General features: G+C 41.9%; 2 protein-coding genes across 4 annotated transcripts in view; both read left to right on the top strand.

Annotated features, from left to right (window-relative positions):
• Window positions 1–10,649, top strand: part of LOC125485043 (polycystic kidney disease protein 1-like 2) — a 21,742-nt gene extending 11,093 nt beyond the window's left edge. The window contains exons 5-6 of the mRNA XM_048605965.1: window positions 6,703–6,848; window positions 10,494–10,649. Of these exons, the coding sequence (XP_048461922.1) occupies window positions 6,703–6,848; window positions 10,494–10,649 (302 nt within the window). The remainder of the gene's footprint in view (window positions 1–6,702; window positions 6,849–10,493) is intronic.
• The window catches only part of spata2l (spermatogenesis associated 2-like), a 20,158-nt gene continuing 8,857 nt past the window's right edge, over window positions 2,510–13,810 (top strand). The window contains exons 1-3 of one of the 3 annotated variants that reach the window (XM_048606054.1): window positions 2,510–2,660; window positions 2,892–2,996; window positions 10,494–10,794. The gene's annotated coding sequence lies outside the window, so the exon portion shown is untranslated. Of the gene's footprint in view, window positions 2,661–2,891; window positions 3,033–10,493; window positions 10,795–13,810 lie in introns of all 3 variants that reach the window. The other 2 variants (XM_048606055.1, XM_020516296.2) reach the window with 2 other exon arrangements.

The following is a 13,810-nucleotide window of genomic DNA, read 5'->3' as shown; positions in this document are numbered from 1 at the left end:
TCAGATTCTGCAGCATCTGCAGTTCCTACTATCTCGGTTACACATCAATTATCTTTTCATGGGCCCAATGTTCTTAGTCATTGTAGATGCCCACTTAAAGTGATTGGATGTGTATAGGGTCCATTTGTCAAACATGGGGACAATGATAGAAAAACTGTCAATGCACAGAGTCCCAGAAGTGTTGGTCACAGATAACAGGTTTACCAGTGGGGAATTTGGGTGTTTCCTAAAGTCAAATAGGATTCGACATATGAGAACAGCTCCATTTCACCAATCATCCAATGACCTGGCAGAAACAGCAACTAAAATTTTGAAGGCTGGCTTGAAGAAACAGGCTACAGCCTCAGTAAATACCAAACTGTCGCCGTTCTTATTTGATTATAGGACTACCCTCCATGCAACTACAGGGATAGCACCAGCAAAGTTGCTAATGGGTGGAAGACTCAGCCCCAGAGTAAGTCCGATCTTCCCTGATCTGGTTGGGGTGGGGGCGTGGGGGGGGGAGCGGTTAGTGAAACAGCATCAGGAACCCAAATGCTGGACACAAGACTCCACCAAGTGAAAGAGACAGTTTGATACAGGGGATGAGGTTTGGTGTAAGAATCACAGAAATGGCCTCACAATGGGTAACAGGCATAGTTGATGTGAGATCAGGACCAGTGACGTATAAAGTTCAGGTAGGTGCCACAGTCCTGAACAAGCACGTGGACCATATGAAGGCTGCAAATTTGCCAACAGTGCAGATGTGCCCTACCCCTTGGAAGAGTCAGAGAGAACACCAGAATCTGTGAATTCACCCTCCCCATCAAGCATTAACAAGTCCTCAGAATTAGACAGGCTGGATATAACCACCTCCATGCCTTTGCTGCCGGAAGAAGAGTGAAATTCTACCGAGGTGCTTCTGGCACAAGAGGCGTGCTCCCGTGTGGTACATGTCGCTCAGATTGGAGGCAGAGAAAGAGGAACCTGACCCTGTGATAAAAGGTCCCAGGAGGCTCTCCAAGATAAAGGACCTGCCTATGTCCTCAGAATCAGATGGGGAGGGACTTAGTGATTGCAGGAGGTCAGCCAGCTGGACCATATCGAATTGGGGCTGTTAATCTGATTCAATAGGGGAGCCCTGGCTGACAGATAAAAGGGAGTGTCAGAAATACTGCCACTCTGGGAGCTGACTCTGAAGACAAAGGACTAGAGTCAAAGACTGTTGATGTGTAAATAAAGGGTGACTTGGTGACGGGATACTGGCCTCTGTGGAGTTATTTCTGTCTGCCCTCAGCTAGCCCTCTTTGCTGGTGCTAAGTTTCCACGTAAACGGTTATTCTCCTACTCACCTCAATCGTGCTGTGAAGTTAAACAAGGAAAACCTCTGACCTCAGATACAACTGCACAAAACTCACAGGTACACAATACTGAACGATGTACAACTTAATCTTGAAGGTAGGATTTTATTTTAAAATAGCTTTACATTATTAAGCATTCATGGTATGCAAATGTATAACAATTACAAGCCTACCACAGGCCAGTGTGAGGCCCAACACAACAGTGAACTTATCTCTGCATTTCATTCCACCTGAGGGAAATCAAAATTTTGCATCCCACTAAATTCATTAATTTCCCCAACCAAACCTTAAAAAAACTGGTCTTTTCATACATTATAGATCATGCAGTGCAAAAAATAATTGCTATGTTTCCTACATTATATTAGCAACTAGACTTTAAAAATACTCTATCTGCTGGCTTGAAGTTATGCGGCACTACATACATGCAAGTTCCTTTTTTTGGAATTTTGACCAACGTGAATAAAGAATGTAATCATGAGTAGCTGTAGTGAATAGACCATAAGAGATAGGAACGTGCCATTCAGCCCATCAAGTCACCATTTGATCATGGCTTATATGTTTCTTTAGCATTTGGACAGGGATAGAAGTATGAAAGGTATAGAAGTGAAAGGTACAGCTAAGGCAAAATGAGGTGTTGGAGGTTCATGCGCAGCATAAACACCAATGTAGACCAGTTGTACATCAGCCTTTCTGCTCCAATGATGCTGCTTGGCCTGCTGTGTTCATCCAGCTCTGCACCTTGTTGTCTCGGATTCTCCAGCATCTGCAGTTCCTACTGTCTCTGATTCAGTTGTACTGTATGGTCTGTTTCTGTAACAAAGAGAAAAATGCGGGACAAACTCACCAGTCCGGCAGCATCTGTGGAGAAAGAGATGCGGCTTGTTTGTCTACAATGAATTAAATGCGGTTTGTATCCATATTCAATGTAGATAAGTTATTAACGACAATCTCAATTTTTAAAAGACTGAGGTAAATGGAATTAGCGTAGTTTGATGTTTGTTGGTCGGCATAGGCATGATGGGCCGAAGGGCTTGTTTGTATACTGTATGAGTCTACGACACGTACCAAACAATGTGACAATTTCTCCTAATTTGTTACCAAGCAATGCGAGAACGTTCAACCAAACAGGACTGGTAACAAAGACAGTCATTCCTTTCTGCCAATGAACATCTGGAGGTTGGACTTGTCTGTATCACATGCTGAACGGGAAGTGACAATTTCAGCAAGATCTATCTTTGCATGTTAAGTTTGATACGAGTTGCTGTGGGTTATTTTGTGTTCTTCATCTGACGTCCAAACATTTTCCTGGTGATTTTACAGGTGAGTGTAACAACAGAGTTTAAGAAATCCCGATCAATACCAAACTTCCCAAATATGTATTTAGAGAAGACGTTTCACGTTTGAGCGCATTATTGCTGGTTGTTTAAATTCGTAGAGCTTCTAAAGGGGATTTTTTTTTTAAAAGAAGGAAGCGGAGAGTTTTAGACAGTTTCGCACCGAGACTGAGATCAGTTGTATTATTGTGACGTTCTCATTTGCGTTTTCCAAAAGGTGTTTAACCAGTCCGGGAATGGTTCACATTCATCTGTGTACTGGTTGTAAAACGTGTAGCAGAATCGTGAGATTTCCTGCGGAAAAGTGAAATTGGAACAAAAGGTATTGAGGTCACATAACCCAATTTTATTACCTACGGTATGTATTTGACCCTGTCGTTGTTTGAGAGAAGTGACAGGGGATTGGAAAGTGAAACTTGGGACTAGCTTTGTTTCCGGCTGCACAATTGTCCCCGCCTACCACACACAGCTCTTGTTTAACTCCTGTGTGTTATGCAGTTGGTAGATAATTGTTAAGTTTTGACCCCAGCCGATATCAAGCAGTTGGTCACCCAAAACCCACAACTACAGCTTCCAAGTTTAACCTATATTTTCTAATCAACCTGTTCAAAGTTTCATACCACTGCGATTTGTTCAAATTCTTGTCTGTGGACACACTTTCTCAGCCATGTACAAAAAAGGACTGGGCTTCACATTTTTGGAGTCTGGACTTACTATTGGAAACTGCATTTTTGATTGCAGAAGTATAATCATATTTTTAGGATATATAGGAACTTGAGTAGGCCATTCTGCCCCTTGAGCCTGTTCCACCATTTGATGCAATCATGGCTCATCTGTGGTTTAACTCCATATACCTGCCTTTGGCCCTTATCCCTTAATACCTTTGCCTAACAAAAAATTATCTATCTCAGATTTAAAATTAACAACTGAACCAGCATGTATTGCCATTTATGGAGGAAAGTTTCAAATATCTACCACCCTTTGTGTGGAGAAGTGCATCCTAACATCTGTCCTGAAAAGTCTAGCCCTAATTTGCAGACTATGCCCTCTGTTCTAGAATCCTCAACCAGTGTAAACAGTTTTTCCTGTTAATATCTTGAATATTTCAATCAGATCACTTCATAACCTTCTAAATTCTTGAGAAAGCAGGCCTACTTTGCATAATCTCTCCTCATCATTTGAAGTCCAGGTATCATTCTTGTAAATCTATCTTGTATTCCCTCTAAGACCAATATATCCTTCCTAGAGAGTGGTGCCCAAATTTGCTCATAGTACTCCAAGTGGCATCAAACCTGGGATTTCTAGTCTGTCAATAAATATCCCTTCGTAGATAGTGTAAATGATAGCATAAAATTACAATGCTGCCTAACTTTGTCATCAGCAAATTTGGACATGTGACTTTTTGTGCTATTATCCCAGTCTTTAATAAATAACGTAAATAATTGAGGTTCTAGCACAGATTCCTGTGGGCCACCACTAATCACATCTTGCCAATTTCAGTTCCTATCCATTATCCCTATATTTTGTTGCCTGCCAATTTCCTAGCCATGTCCTCACTTCTGTGGGCTTCTGCCTTAGTTGACAGTCTCAAATGTAGGATTTTATCAAATACCTTCCAGAAGTCCAAATAAATGAGATCTGTAGGCATTCCCCTATCCATTACCTTAGCCACCTCTTCAAAACATTCATTGAAGTTTGTCAGTCTACCTATCACAAATCTGTGCTGGCTGTCTCCAATTTAACCTTAAAATTTCAAGGTGTTCAGTTATCCTATCCTTAATTATTGACTCCAACAATTTCCCCACAACAGATTTAGTTGACTGGTTTTCCTCTTTCGTCCTTCTTAAAAAGCAGAATGACATGCAATTTTCCAACCCAAAGGGATGTCTCCTGTATCTAGGGAACACTGAAAGATTATAGTTAGGGCATCTACAGTGTGATACCCCCAATTCCTTTTCCATCCTCAGATGGATATTTTGTTTTATTCAGTCCCTGTTCCTGATCCACTAATTAATAATTTCAAAAATATAATATTCTTGGTCTCATTGTGCTGTTAAAGATGTCCTTGATCCAATATATCAACCTTCAGAATGACCAATCTCTGGTCATAAACGAGTAAATCATCTACCACGCTGAGGTGTCCTTACTGTTCATTGTACAATCTGAGAATGGGATTGTGTAGCATTTCTGTCGGTCGTCCTTTGCTGTACTGTCTGACCCAAGTGCATTCTTTGTCAGCTTTCCCTGCCTCGCTGGATGGTAAAATTGGGCTTGTCATTGATGTAAAGGTTTCCAACGCTTCTACTATGAGCACGATGGGCTGAATGGCCTCCTTCTAAATCATCACAATTCTGTGATTCAGGAAAAATGACATCCTCTTGATCAAGCCTTGCTACATGGAGAAGGGACAAAGTATAGGAGCAAATTACTGCAGAAGCTGTAATCTGTACTGAAAACAACAAATGCTGGAGATCACAGCGAGTGAGACAGCGAGCGAACATTTTGAGTCGAGATGACAGTTCATCAGATGAAGAGCTATCTTGACTTGAAATGTCTCTCCATGGATGCTGTCTGACTTGCTATAATCTCCAGCATTTGTTGTTTTCGGGGACAAAGTATCTGCTGCAGTGTGCCTCTTCCAGGAACATGCTCTGTCTTTCCATCATAGCAGTCATCCCTTGGCTGATTTTGTGGAGATGTTTTTGCGAACTCAGAATTTAAGAATGTCACAAGTTTTTGTAGTCTAGATGAAGGACATAATCTGTAATGTTTCAATGCAGCTGCTAATACTACTTTCCTTATCGACGGCGTATCTTTGATCAGTCTCTGACATTGAGTGAATCACATAGTGAACTGATCTACACTCTCTCTATCCATTTGTATAAGAATCAGTACATCTCCCTTTTCTGTAGGAGAAGCATCAGCAGCAATGATAGTGGGCAGCTGTGGGTTACAATGTGTTTAAACATCCAGATGATAGATGATTTATTATTGTTATGTGTACCAAGAAACAGTGAAAAGTATTGTTTTGCATGCTAACCAGACAAATCACACCTCACACAAGTACATCAGGGTAAATGAACAGGATACTTGAATGTAATGTTACAGCTACAGAGAAGATGTTGGGAAAGATCAACTCTAATATATGAGGGATCCCTTCATAAGTCTGATAACAGCGGGGAAGAAGCTGTTCTTGAATCTGTTGGTGTGTGTTTTCAAACTATTGTATCTGTTTTCCAGTGGGAGAGAGTATAACTGGTGTAGGAGGGGTCCTTGATTTTGTTTGGCTGCTTTCCCAAGGCACTTTATCACCAGATCGTTCTGATTTAAAAAAAACACATCTGTGTTGTGCCTCCCAACCAACACCATGCATTTCTTGTCGGAGCAGTTAATGTAGTGGCTTGTTGACACAAATTTAATCAACCAGCAATAATGAGCTGTTCAACTCAAATGTTAAATATCTTCTGTAAGCACGTATTTGGGATGGGCAAGAGCATTCCAACTTAGTTTACTATACCCAAGAGTCTCTGGAGCTCAGCCACATTGAGGAATGAGAAGCTTTTGGATTTTTCTTTGCCATCTCTAGATTAACTCTGACACTAGGTGCATGCACAATATGCCCAAGGATCTTTACAGTTAAGTTGCAAAAATTTGCATTTGCATTTAGTTTTATTTTCAAAGCAGGAATTTGGAAAATTCCCCACTGAGTGTGTCCACAAATTGTGTGCTTTTTGAACAAAATAGAATGTACCTGCAAATACAAATCTATGGGGTGGGGCGTGTGTGTGTGTGTGCGCGTGTGTGTGTGTGCGCGTGTGTGTGTGCATGAGTGTAAGCGAGAGAGAGATTGTACAATGTAGTGGGGTCACCTGTAGTGTGAAATGAAACCAAGATCATGGTTGAGGCTGCTCTCATGGGTACCGAACTTGGCTATCAGCCTCTGCTGAGTGACTCTGTTGTTGTGTATCCCAAAATCTGCTGCAACCTTGAAATTGAGATAGAGTCCATATTTTCGGCTTGCGCTCCAGATACAGCAGAACAGTTACAAGACACTGTCAAACAGACGAGGCAACGGAACTACACCACCTATACGCACACCAAGAACAAGAAACTGGAGAAACTTGCCATCACCACCAACAGTAACCAAGTCTCCCCAGTATCACGGTTGAAAACGGTACACCAGGGGGAAATCCATCGTCAACCTATCTGACCACACCTTTCCAATGGACGAAATCGATGTTCTCAGCTGAGGGCTCAATTTCTGCCCCACCACCAGAATGGACCCCACTGATCTCGTGGCAAACACAGAGGAATTCATCAGACAAATGAGACTCCGGGAATCCTTCTAAGATGTCACCAGTGAGCCCAATGAGACAACCAATGAACCGGAGCAGTTGACAGAGAGATCCATGGTGGAGCGACCAAAGAAGGAGCTGAATTGGACCCCTGCGGAAGGCCACTGCCCTAGTGTCGACATGTATGCTCAAACCATCAGGAAATGCGTGAACGCCAGATTCATCAGCCACACTCACGAGGTAGTGCAAAACGTTACCCAGGCACAACGCACTGCCATCCGTGCTCTCAAGACCAATCACAACATTGTCATCAAATCAGCAAAAAAACGAGGAGCCATCGTCATAAAGAATAGAACGGACTACTGCAAAGAAGTGTACCGACAGCTGAACAACCAAGAACACAACAGACAACTACCTGCCGATCTGACCAAGGAACACACCCGTGAACTCAACAGATTGGCCAAGACTTTCGATCCGGTCTTTCAGAATACCCTATGCACTCTCATCCCATGTACTTCTCTACTTACGAAGATACACAAAACCGACGCACCCAGACGTCCCATCATGTCAGGCAATGGGACCCTGTGTGAGAATCTCTTTGGCTATGTCGAGGGGGCATCTTGAAACCCATTGTACAAAGAACACCCAGCTTCTGTCGTGACACTGCAGATTTCTTACTGAAACTCAGCACCCATGGACCAGTCGAGCCAGGAACATTCCTTGTCACAATGGATGTTTTGACACTCTACACCAGCATCCCCCATGACGACAGCATCGCCGCAACAGTTTCAGTACTGAATACCAACATTTGTCAATTTCCCGACACCATCCTACAATTCATCTCGCTTCATCCTCAATAACCTTTTGACAACCAGTTCTTCATCCAGACACATGAAACAGCCATGGGGGCCAGATTCATACCCAATATGCCAACATTTTCATGCACATGTTCGAACAAGACTATATTGCTGCACAGGACCTCTAACCAATGCCATACACCAGATACATTGACAAAATTTTCTTCCTTTGGACTCCTGGTGAGGAATTACTGAAACAACTACATAGCGATTTCAACAAGTTTCTGCCCACCATCAGACTTACCACAGACTATGCTTTAGAATCAGTCTCATTCTTGGACACATGCATCTCCATCAAGGACAAACACCTCAATAGCTCATTCTACTGCAAGCCCACGGATAACCTTAATGCTGCAGTTCTCTAGCTTCCACCCTAAACATATTATTAAAAAAGCCATCCCATACAGACAAGCCTTGCGCAGACACAGGATCTGCTCAGATGAGGAGAAACGAGATGGACACCTGAAGGTGTTAAAGGACGCCCTCATAGGAACAGGATACGAAGCTCAACTCATTGGAACTGGCAAACAATGTGCCACAGCGAAAAACCGTAATTACCTCCTCAGAAGACAGACACGGGATATGACTGATAGGGTATCCTTCGTTGTACACTACTTCCTGGGAGCAGAGAAACTACGCCATGTTCTTCAACACATTATCAATGATGATGAGCACCTCGCCAAGATCTTCCCTATGCCTCCACTTCTCACCTTCAAACACCCGCCAAACCTTAAACAGATCATTGTGCGAAGCAAACTACCCAGCCTTCAGGACAACATCGACCACAACACCACCCAACCCTGCCATGGCAACCTCTGCAAGACATGTCAGATCATCACCATGGAAACAACCACCACATGTAGGAACACCACTCACCACGCGTACGGCAGATACTCATGTGACTTGGCTAACGTCTATCTCATACGCTGCAGGCAAGGAAGCTCTGGGACATGGTATAGTGGTGAGACCGTGCAGACGCTATGACAATGGATGAAGGGAAACTGCGCGACAATAACCAGATAGGAATGCCACCTTCCATTGGGGGAACACTTCAGCAGTCAAGCGCATTCGGCCTCGGATCTTCAGGTTAATGTCCTCCAAGGCGGACTTCGGGATACACAACAACACAGAGCTGGTGAGCAGAGACTGATAGCCAAGTTCGGTACCCATGAGGCAGATAGCCAAGTTCGTTACACACAGAAACACACCCCTATGGGGTGAATTTGTATTTGCAGATACACTCTATTTTGCTCAAAAAGCACACAATTTGTGGACACACTCAGCGGCGCATTTTCTAAATTCCTGCTTTGGAAATAAAACCAGTCGGATTCCACATTAAAACACAGAGTTTCTAAACAAGGCCTCACACCAAAAGGCATTGTCTGACCTGAGATATCACCTTTTGTATTCATTGATAAAACCGTTAGTTATCTCGGGACATTGACTTGAAAGAAATTGAGAGTTGCATACTAATCAATCGAAACCTGCATCACCTTTTTAACTGATTAAGGATTTAACAGGAGGAAGTTAGCCAGCCAATTTAGGGTTATTAAATACATTTGCACCAGTCATATAATCCTTTGATCTCTTATAAATTCTGTGTCTTGATGCTTCCTCTCTCATTACACCTGAGGAAGGGGCAACGGTCCAAAAGCTGTGTGTTCAATTAAACCTGTTGGACTATCACCTGATGTCGTGTAATTTTTGACCCTGGCTTCAGGATATATTTGGTGTTCTGTCTGCAGTTTTCCTAGTCTTGTGAACATTTGTGGAAAGTCAACTTTGAACTTTTTATGCTGATCTTCTTGGCTTTCCAGTTCTTCTACTCTGCAAGGGTGCAAGTTGGCACAACCCTTCGTGTGAAACTTAAGAGTGAACAACACTTTTTTGGAAGTGCAGGTAGATTTGTGACATTTCTGTCTTTCTGAATATTGAAGGATTAGATTCAGTTGTCCAATTACCTTCAGTTCTCATCCTACCTTGGTCTGCACAGTAGCTGAAAACTATTCTTCAGCCATGGTTCAACAGCAGAAAGAACTGAAACTGCTTCACTTGTGCCTACCCAAAGTTAAGTCTTGTTTCTCCAAGTTTGGATATCTGCACTCCAAGAACCTTCCACTTGGTTCCAAGGATAGATGTTTCACTATCATTGATATCTTCTATCTCATGGATCTTGCCATCTTTTGAGACTTCTCTTTCAGCTTAATCTGTAAAGTTTTTGCTGTGACTATGCCAGTTTAACAGTGGCAAAGATGATGCATGCTCTTCCTGCTTCTCCTGTTTCTGAATGTCCACTTCTTTGCTTTTTAATTTAACATATGCGTGAAGTTGTTTGTTTGTTTGTTTTTGGATTATGGTTCACCCTGTCACCCTGAATTGCTGATTTTTTTTTTTCTGTTTCCTCAACTCGCCTTGTCTGCTCAGATGATTTTTGCCTTTGACGATGTTGAGTCAACCTTCCTTCAACCTCAAATTGTCAGACGATGCATCATGTAACACTCTGATAACAATTCTATCCTGATTAATTCTTCTCAGGTGCCATACTCCAATTCTACACATCTGTACAGAAGATCAGTTAAAAGTATTAATCTTTTCCCCTTGCCATTGCTGTATACTTATTAAATTTAGCCTATTCAATGAATCTTTGTTTTTTTTCTTTGTTTGCAGATTGAAGTAGACATCGAGGGCGTTTTTTTACTTCATTCACTCTCGGATCGCTACTTGATAAGGATATCTTCTGCACGACCACCCATTGTGTACAATATCATACTGACTTGCTCTATACCTGGCTTTGCAGCAAGGCTGGATGCAATGATACCTTGAAAATCTTCAGCATCAATTCACCCCATGCATCAGCTTGATTGACACATGAAACCTGCTTAGGAGAGCTTTCTATATTCTTTCGTTCACTGTCACCATATAATAATCTTGCTCTTGTGCTGCTGAAGAATATTTAGAGTCTGCTGAGGTAAGCAAAACATTCATTTGATTTAAGAAACAACTTAGCGTAGCTTCATCTTTTGTTGAGGCTGCAAGACAGCAAAATCATGTAACATTGCATCACTTCCAAGATGGAGACTATGTTATTAGCATATCTCAGAGAAACTTAACCCTTTATATTACAGCAGGTTACACTTGAAGTCGTGGCAATTTTCCAACAGGAATCACCTAGCCCAATCCTCTTTTTCACAAAGAACAGACTGGTGTTGTGGTTGGAATATTCCACAGGCATGTTGCTGAACCTATAGGGTTACCTCTCAGTTGAAGGGAAGTTAATAGTTTTTGCATCAAGCACATCACGTCAATGTTGACTACATTGGACTGCCCCTGCAAAACTTCATTCCAAATGCCACTTAGGGTCATAATATATATTTAGACTTACGAGTGTAATATTTGTCAAGGAAGTTAAATCAGAGCTATAAATTGCTTGGGTGGTGGTAGGGTAGGTAATTCGTCATTCCTAATCCATTTGGAATAGGGTCCTTTTTAACCAAAGCTGTTGAAGAATCACTGTTCTGTAGTCCCACAGGACTTGGCTTTAGGACTTGATTTTTGTGGTGCATCAGCAAACAGTGACAAGTTACTTCAATTGATATGAAAGAAATGGTGCTATTGTATCCTTATACTAAATGTTCTTTGGAAGCAATATCATGAATTTCATCTTATTTATAGCCAGTAAAAAGCATCAAAATCTGATTTAGTCAATAGCAACTTATGTGAAGTGTTTTCTACAGTGCTGTATAAAATAGTTGTATGATGACGTTAGTGCCACTGCAGTGTCTGAAATTAGCTGATTCCAATCAGGAATCAATTGTGGCACTTATCTATCTTGATATCACTTTGTGATGACTGTAGCATGAACTTTTAAATTGGATTATCCCTTGCAATGTTCAAGTACTTATTTAGAGTTTATGAAGTGAGCCAAAATTGTTTCAGCACAGTTTTAGCAGTATGTTAATGTGGGAGAAATAATTTGCAGTTCATTGCGATTCTGGTATTTCAGAATGATCTATTCATGTCATGTCTAAATGAAATTTGCAAACTAGACTGAACCTGTTTAATAAATTTGTATTTGGCTGAAATACAACTTCGATGTGCAACATTTTTCACAAATGGTATGATATACAATTTAGTGCAAATCTATTATTAACTTTTCCTGTCATCATAAAAGTATTGTTAATATTGAATTTTCAATCTTTTTTAAAAAGGTTGTTAGTTTGAGGATTGGTGGAATGTTTTTTGCAATTTTGTAAAAAAAGATAAAATTTCCTGTGAACTCTCCAAACCACAGAAAAACAGCCATTTTAAACTAATCCCATTTGTCTGCACCTGGTTAGTATCCCTGTACTCTCTGCCCGTTCAGGTGTCTAAGTGCCTCTTAAATATTGCTATCGCCTCTGCTTCTACCACATTCCCCAGCGGCATGTTCCAGGCACCCACCGCTCCCTATGTTTTCAAAAAAAAACACCTCACACATCTCCTTTCTCCCGCTCACACCTTAAATCTATGCCCTCTGGTATTTGACATTTCCACCTGGGAAGCAGATTCTGATGATCCATCCTCTCATAATTTTGTATACTTCCATCAGGTGTAGTACTCTATCTCCACGTGCATCATCTTAGTCCCTGGTTGCTAGGAATTACCATGCCTTTGTAAGTAGTGTTATGGGCTTCTGGGGTTAGTCAGTGGTCTGTTTTGGGTTTTTGTGGAGATTTCACTGCTGGATAACATATTCGGCCCTTGGTGTTCATAAAAGTAAAATGCTGCCGTGCCAGCCAATGAAACATGTTACCATGCTGCCACTGCAACTTTAAAAAAATTGATCGCTCTGCATTGTCAAACTGCCCTGCCTTCTTTCAGATATATCTAACATGATACTTCCTTTCCATGTTCTGTCTCTAGCCACCGTTTAGCAGAAAACTAATTTCAGTCTAGTATTGGTATCAGACACTGGCAGGTTTTCAAGTTACTTGATACTATATTTAATCTTAATAAAAAATGAACTCAACCTTGGTGGGACATTTTGAACATAAGCCTGAGCATGTCAGACTTTTAAATCTGGGAATACAACATATTTCTGCTCTGCACACTGGCTTGTATGTGGGTGAGGCCAGCACACTGGCCGTCATTAAATTCTCTGAAGAGTGTAACTGATTATACTGACTTTAAAAGAAAACATAGGCAGACTCGCCGTGCATCAGTTGACAAGCTGTATAACTTAGCAAACCTGGGCTGTTAGATGAGATCAGCCACAAACAAATGCACTGATGAGAGCAGTTTACCCTCTAAAGTGCTGGACTTTTAACTCTAATAGTTGTGCTCTTCATGATGGGTAAATGAAGTGTAGTGCTGCTCCAGCCTACCAGCAAAGAACTGGTAAACGCCTATGACAAGAAATTAATGGGTGAAAGCCATGCCTGCCATTAATCAGCTGGAATTAAGAGCCAAAGTTCACTCAAGTTCCTGGAATCTAAACATATTTTTGGGCTACTCTACCCTGTTGCATTTTTGCTGAGTCTCCTCCCTGTCTCTACCTCTGCCTCTGCTTGACCTGTTGGTCTCTCGACCTCTCCCCACTTTCTGCTTACCACTTCTTGTAATAGAATCCCTACAGTGTGGGAACTGGTTATTTGGTCCAACAAGTCCACACTGACTCTCCGAAGAGAGCATCCCACCCAGACTCATCCCCCTACCCAATCCCTGTAACTCTGCATTTCTCATGGCCCATCCACCTAACCTGCTCATCTTTGGACTGTGGGAGGAAACTGGAGCACCCAGAGGAAACCCATGCAGACACAGGGAGAAAGTACATACTCCACACAGACAGTCACCTGAGGCAGGACTTGAACCTAAGTCCCTGGTACAGTGAGGCAACAGTGCTAACCACTGAGTTACAGTGCCACCCTGAAAGAGACTACTTCCTTGTACTAGAGATAGTAGGAACTGCAGATGCTGGAGAATCTGAGATAGCAAGGTGTAGAGCT

The sequence above is a fragment of the Rhincodon typus genome, chromosome 15 (genome assembly GCF_021869965.1).
Source record: "Rhincodon typus isolate 14 chromosome 15, sRhiTyp1.1, whole genome shotgun sequence".
Classification (NCBI taxonomy): Eukaryota; Metazoa; Chordata; class Chondrichthyes; order Orectolobiformes; family Rhincodontidae; genus Rhincodon; species Rhincodon typus.
The sequence above is the reverse complement of the archived record's forward strand: the minus strand, read 5'-3'. Positions and strand labels throughout refer to the sequence as shown.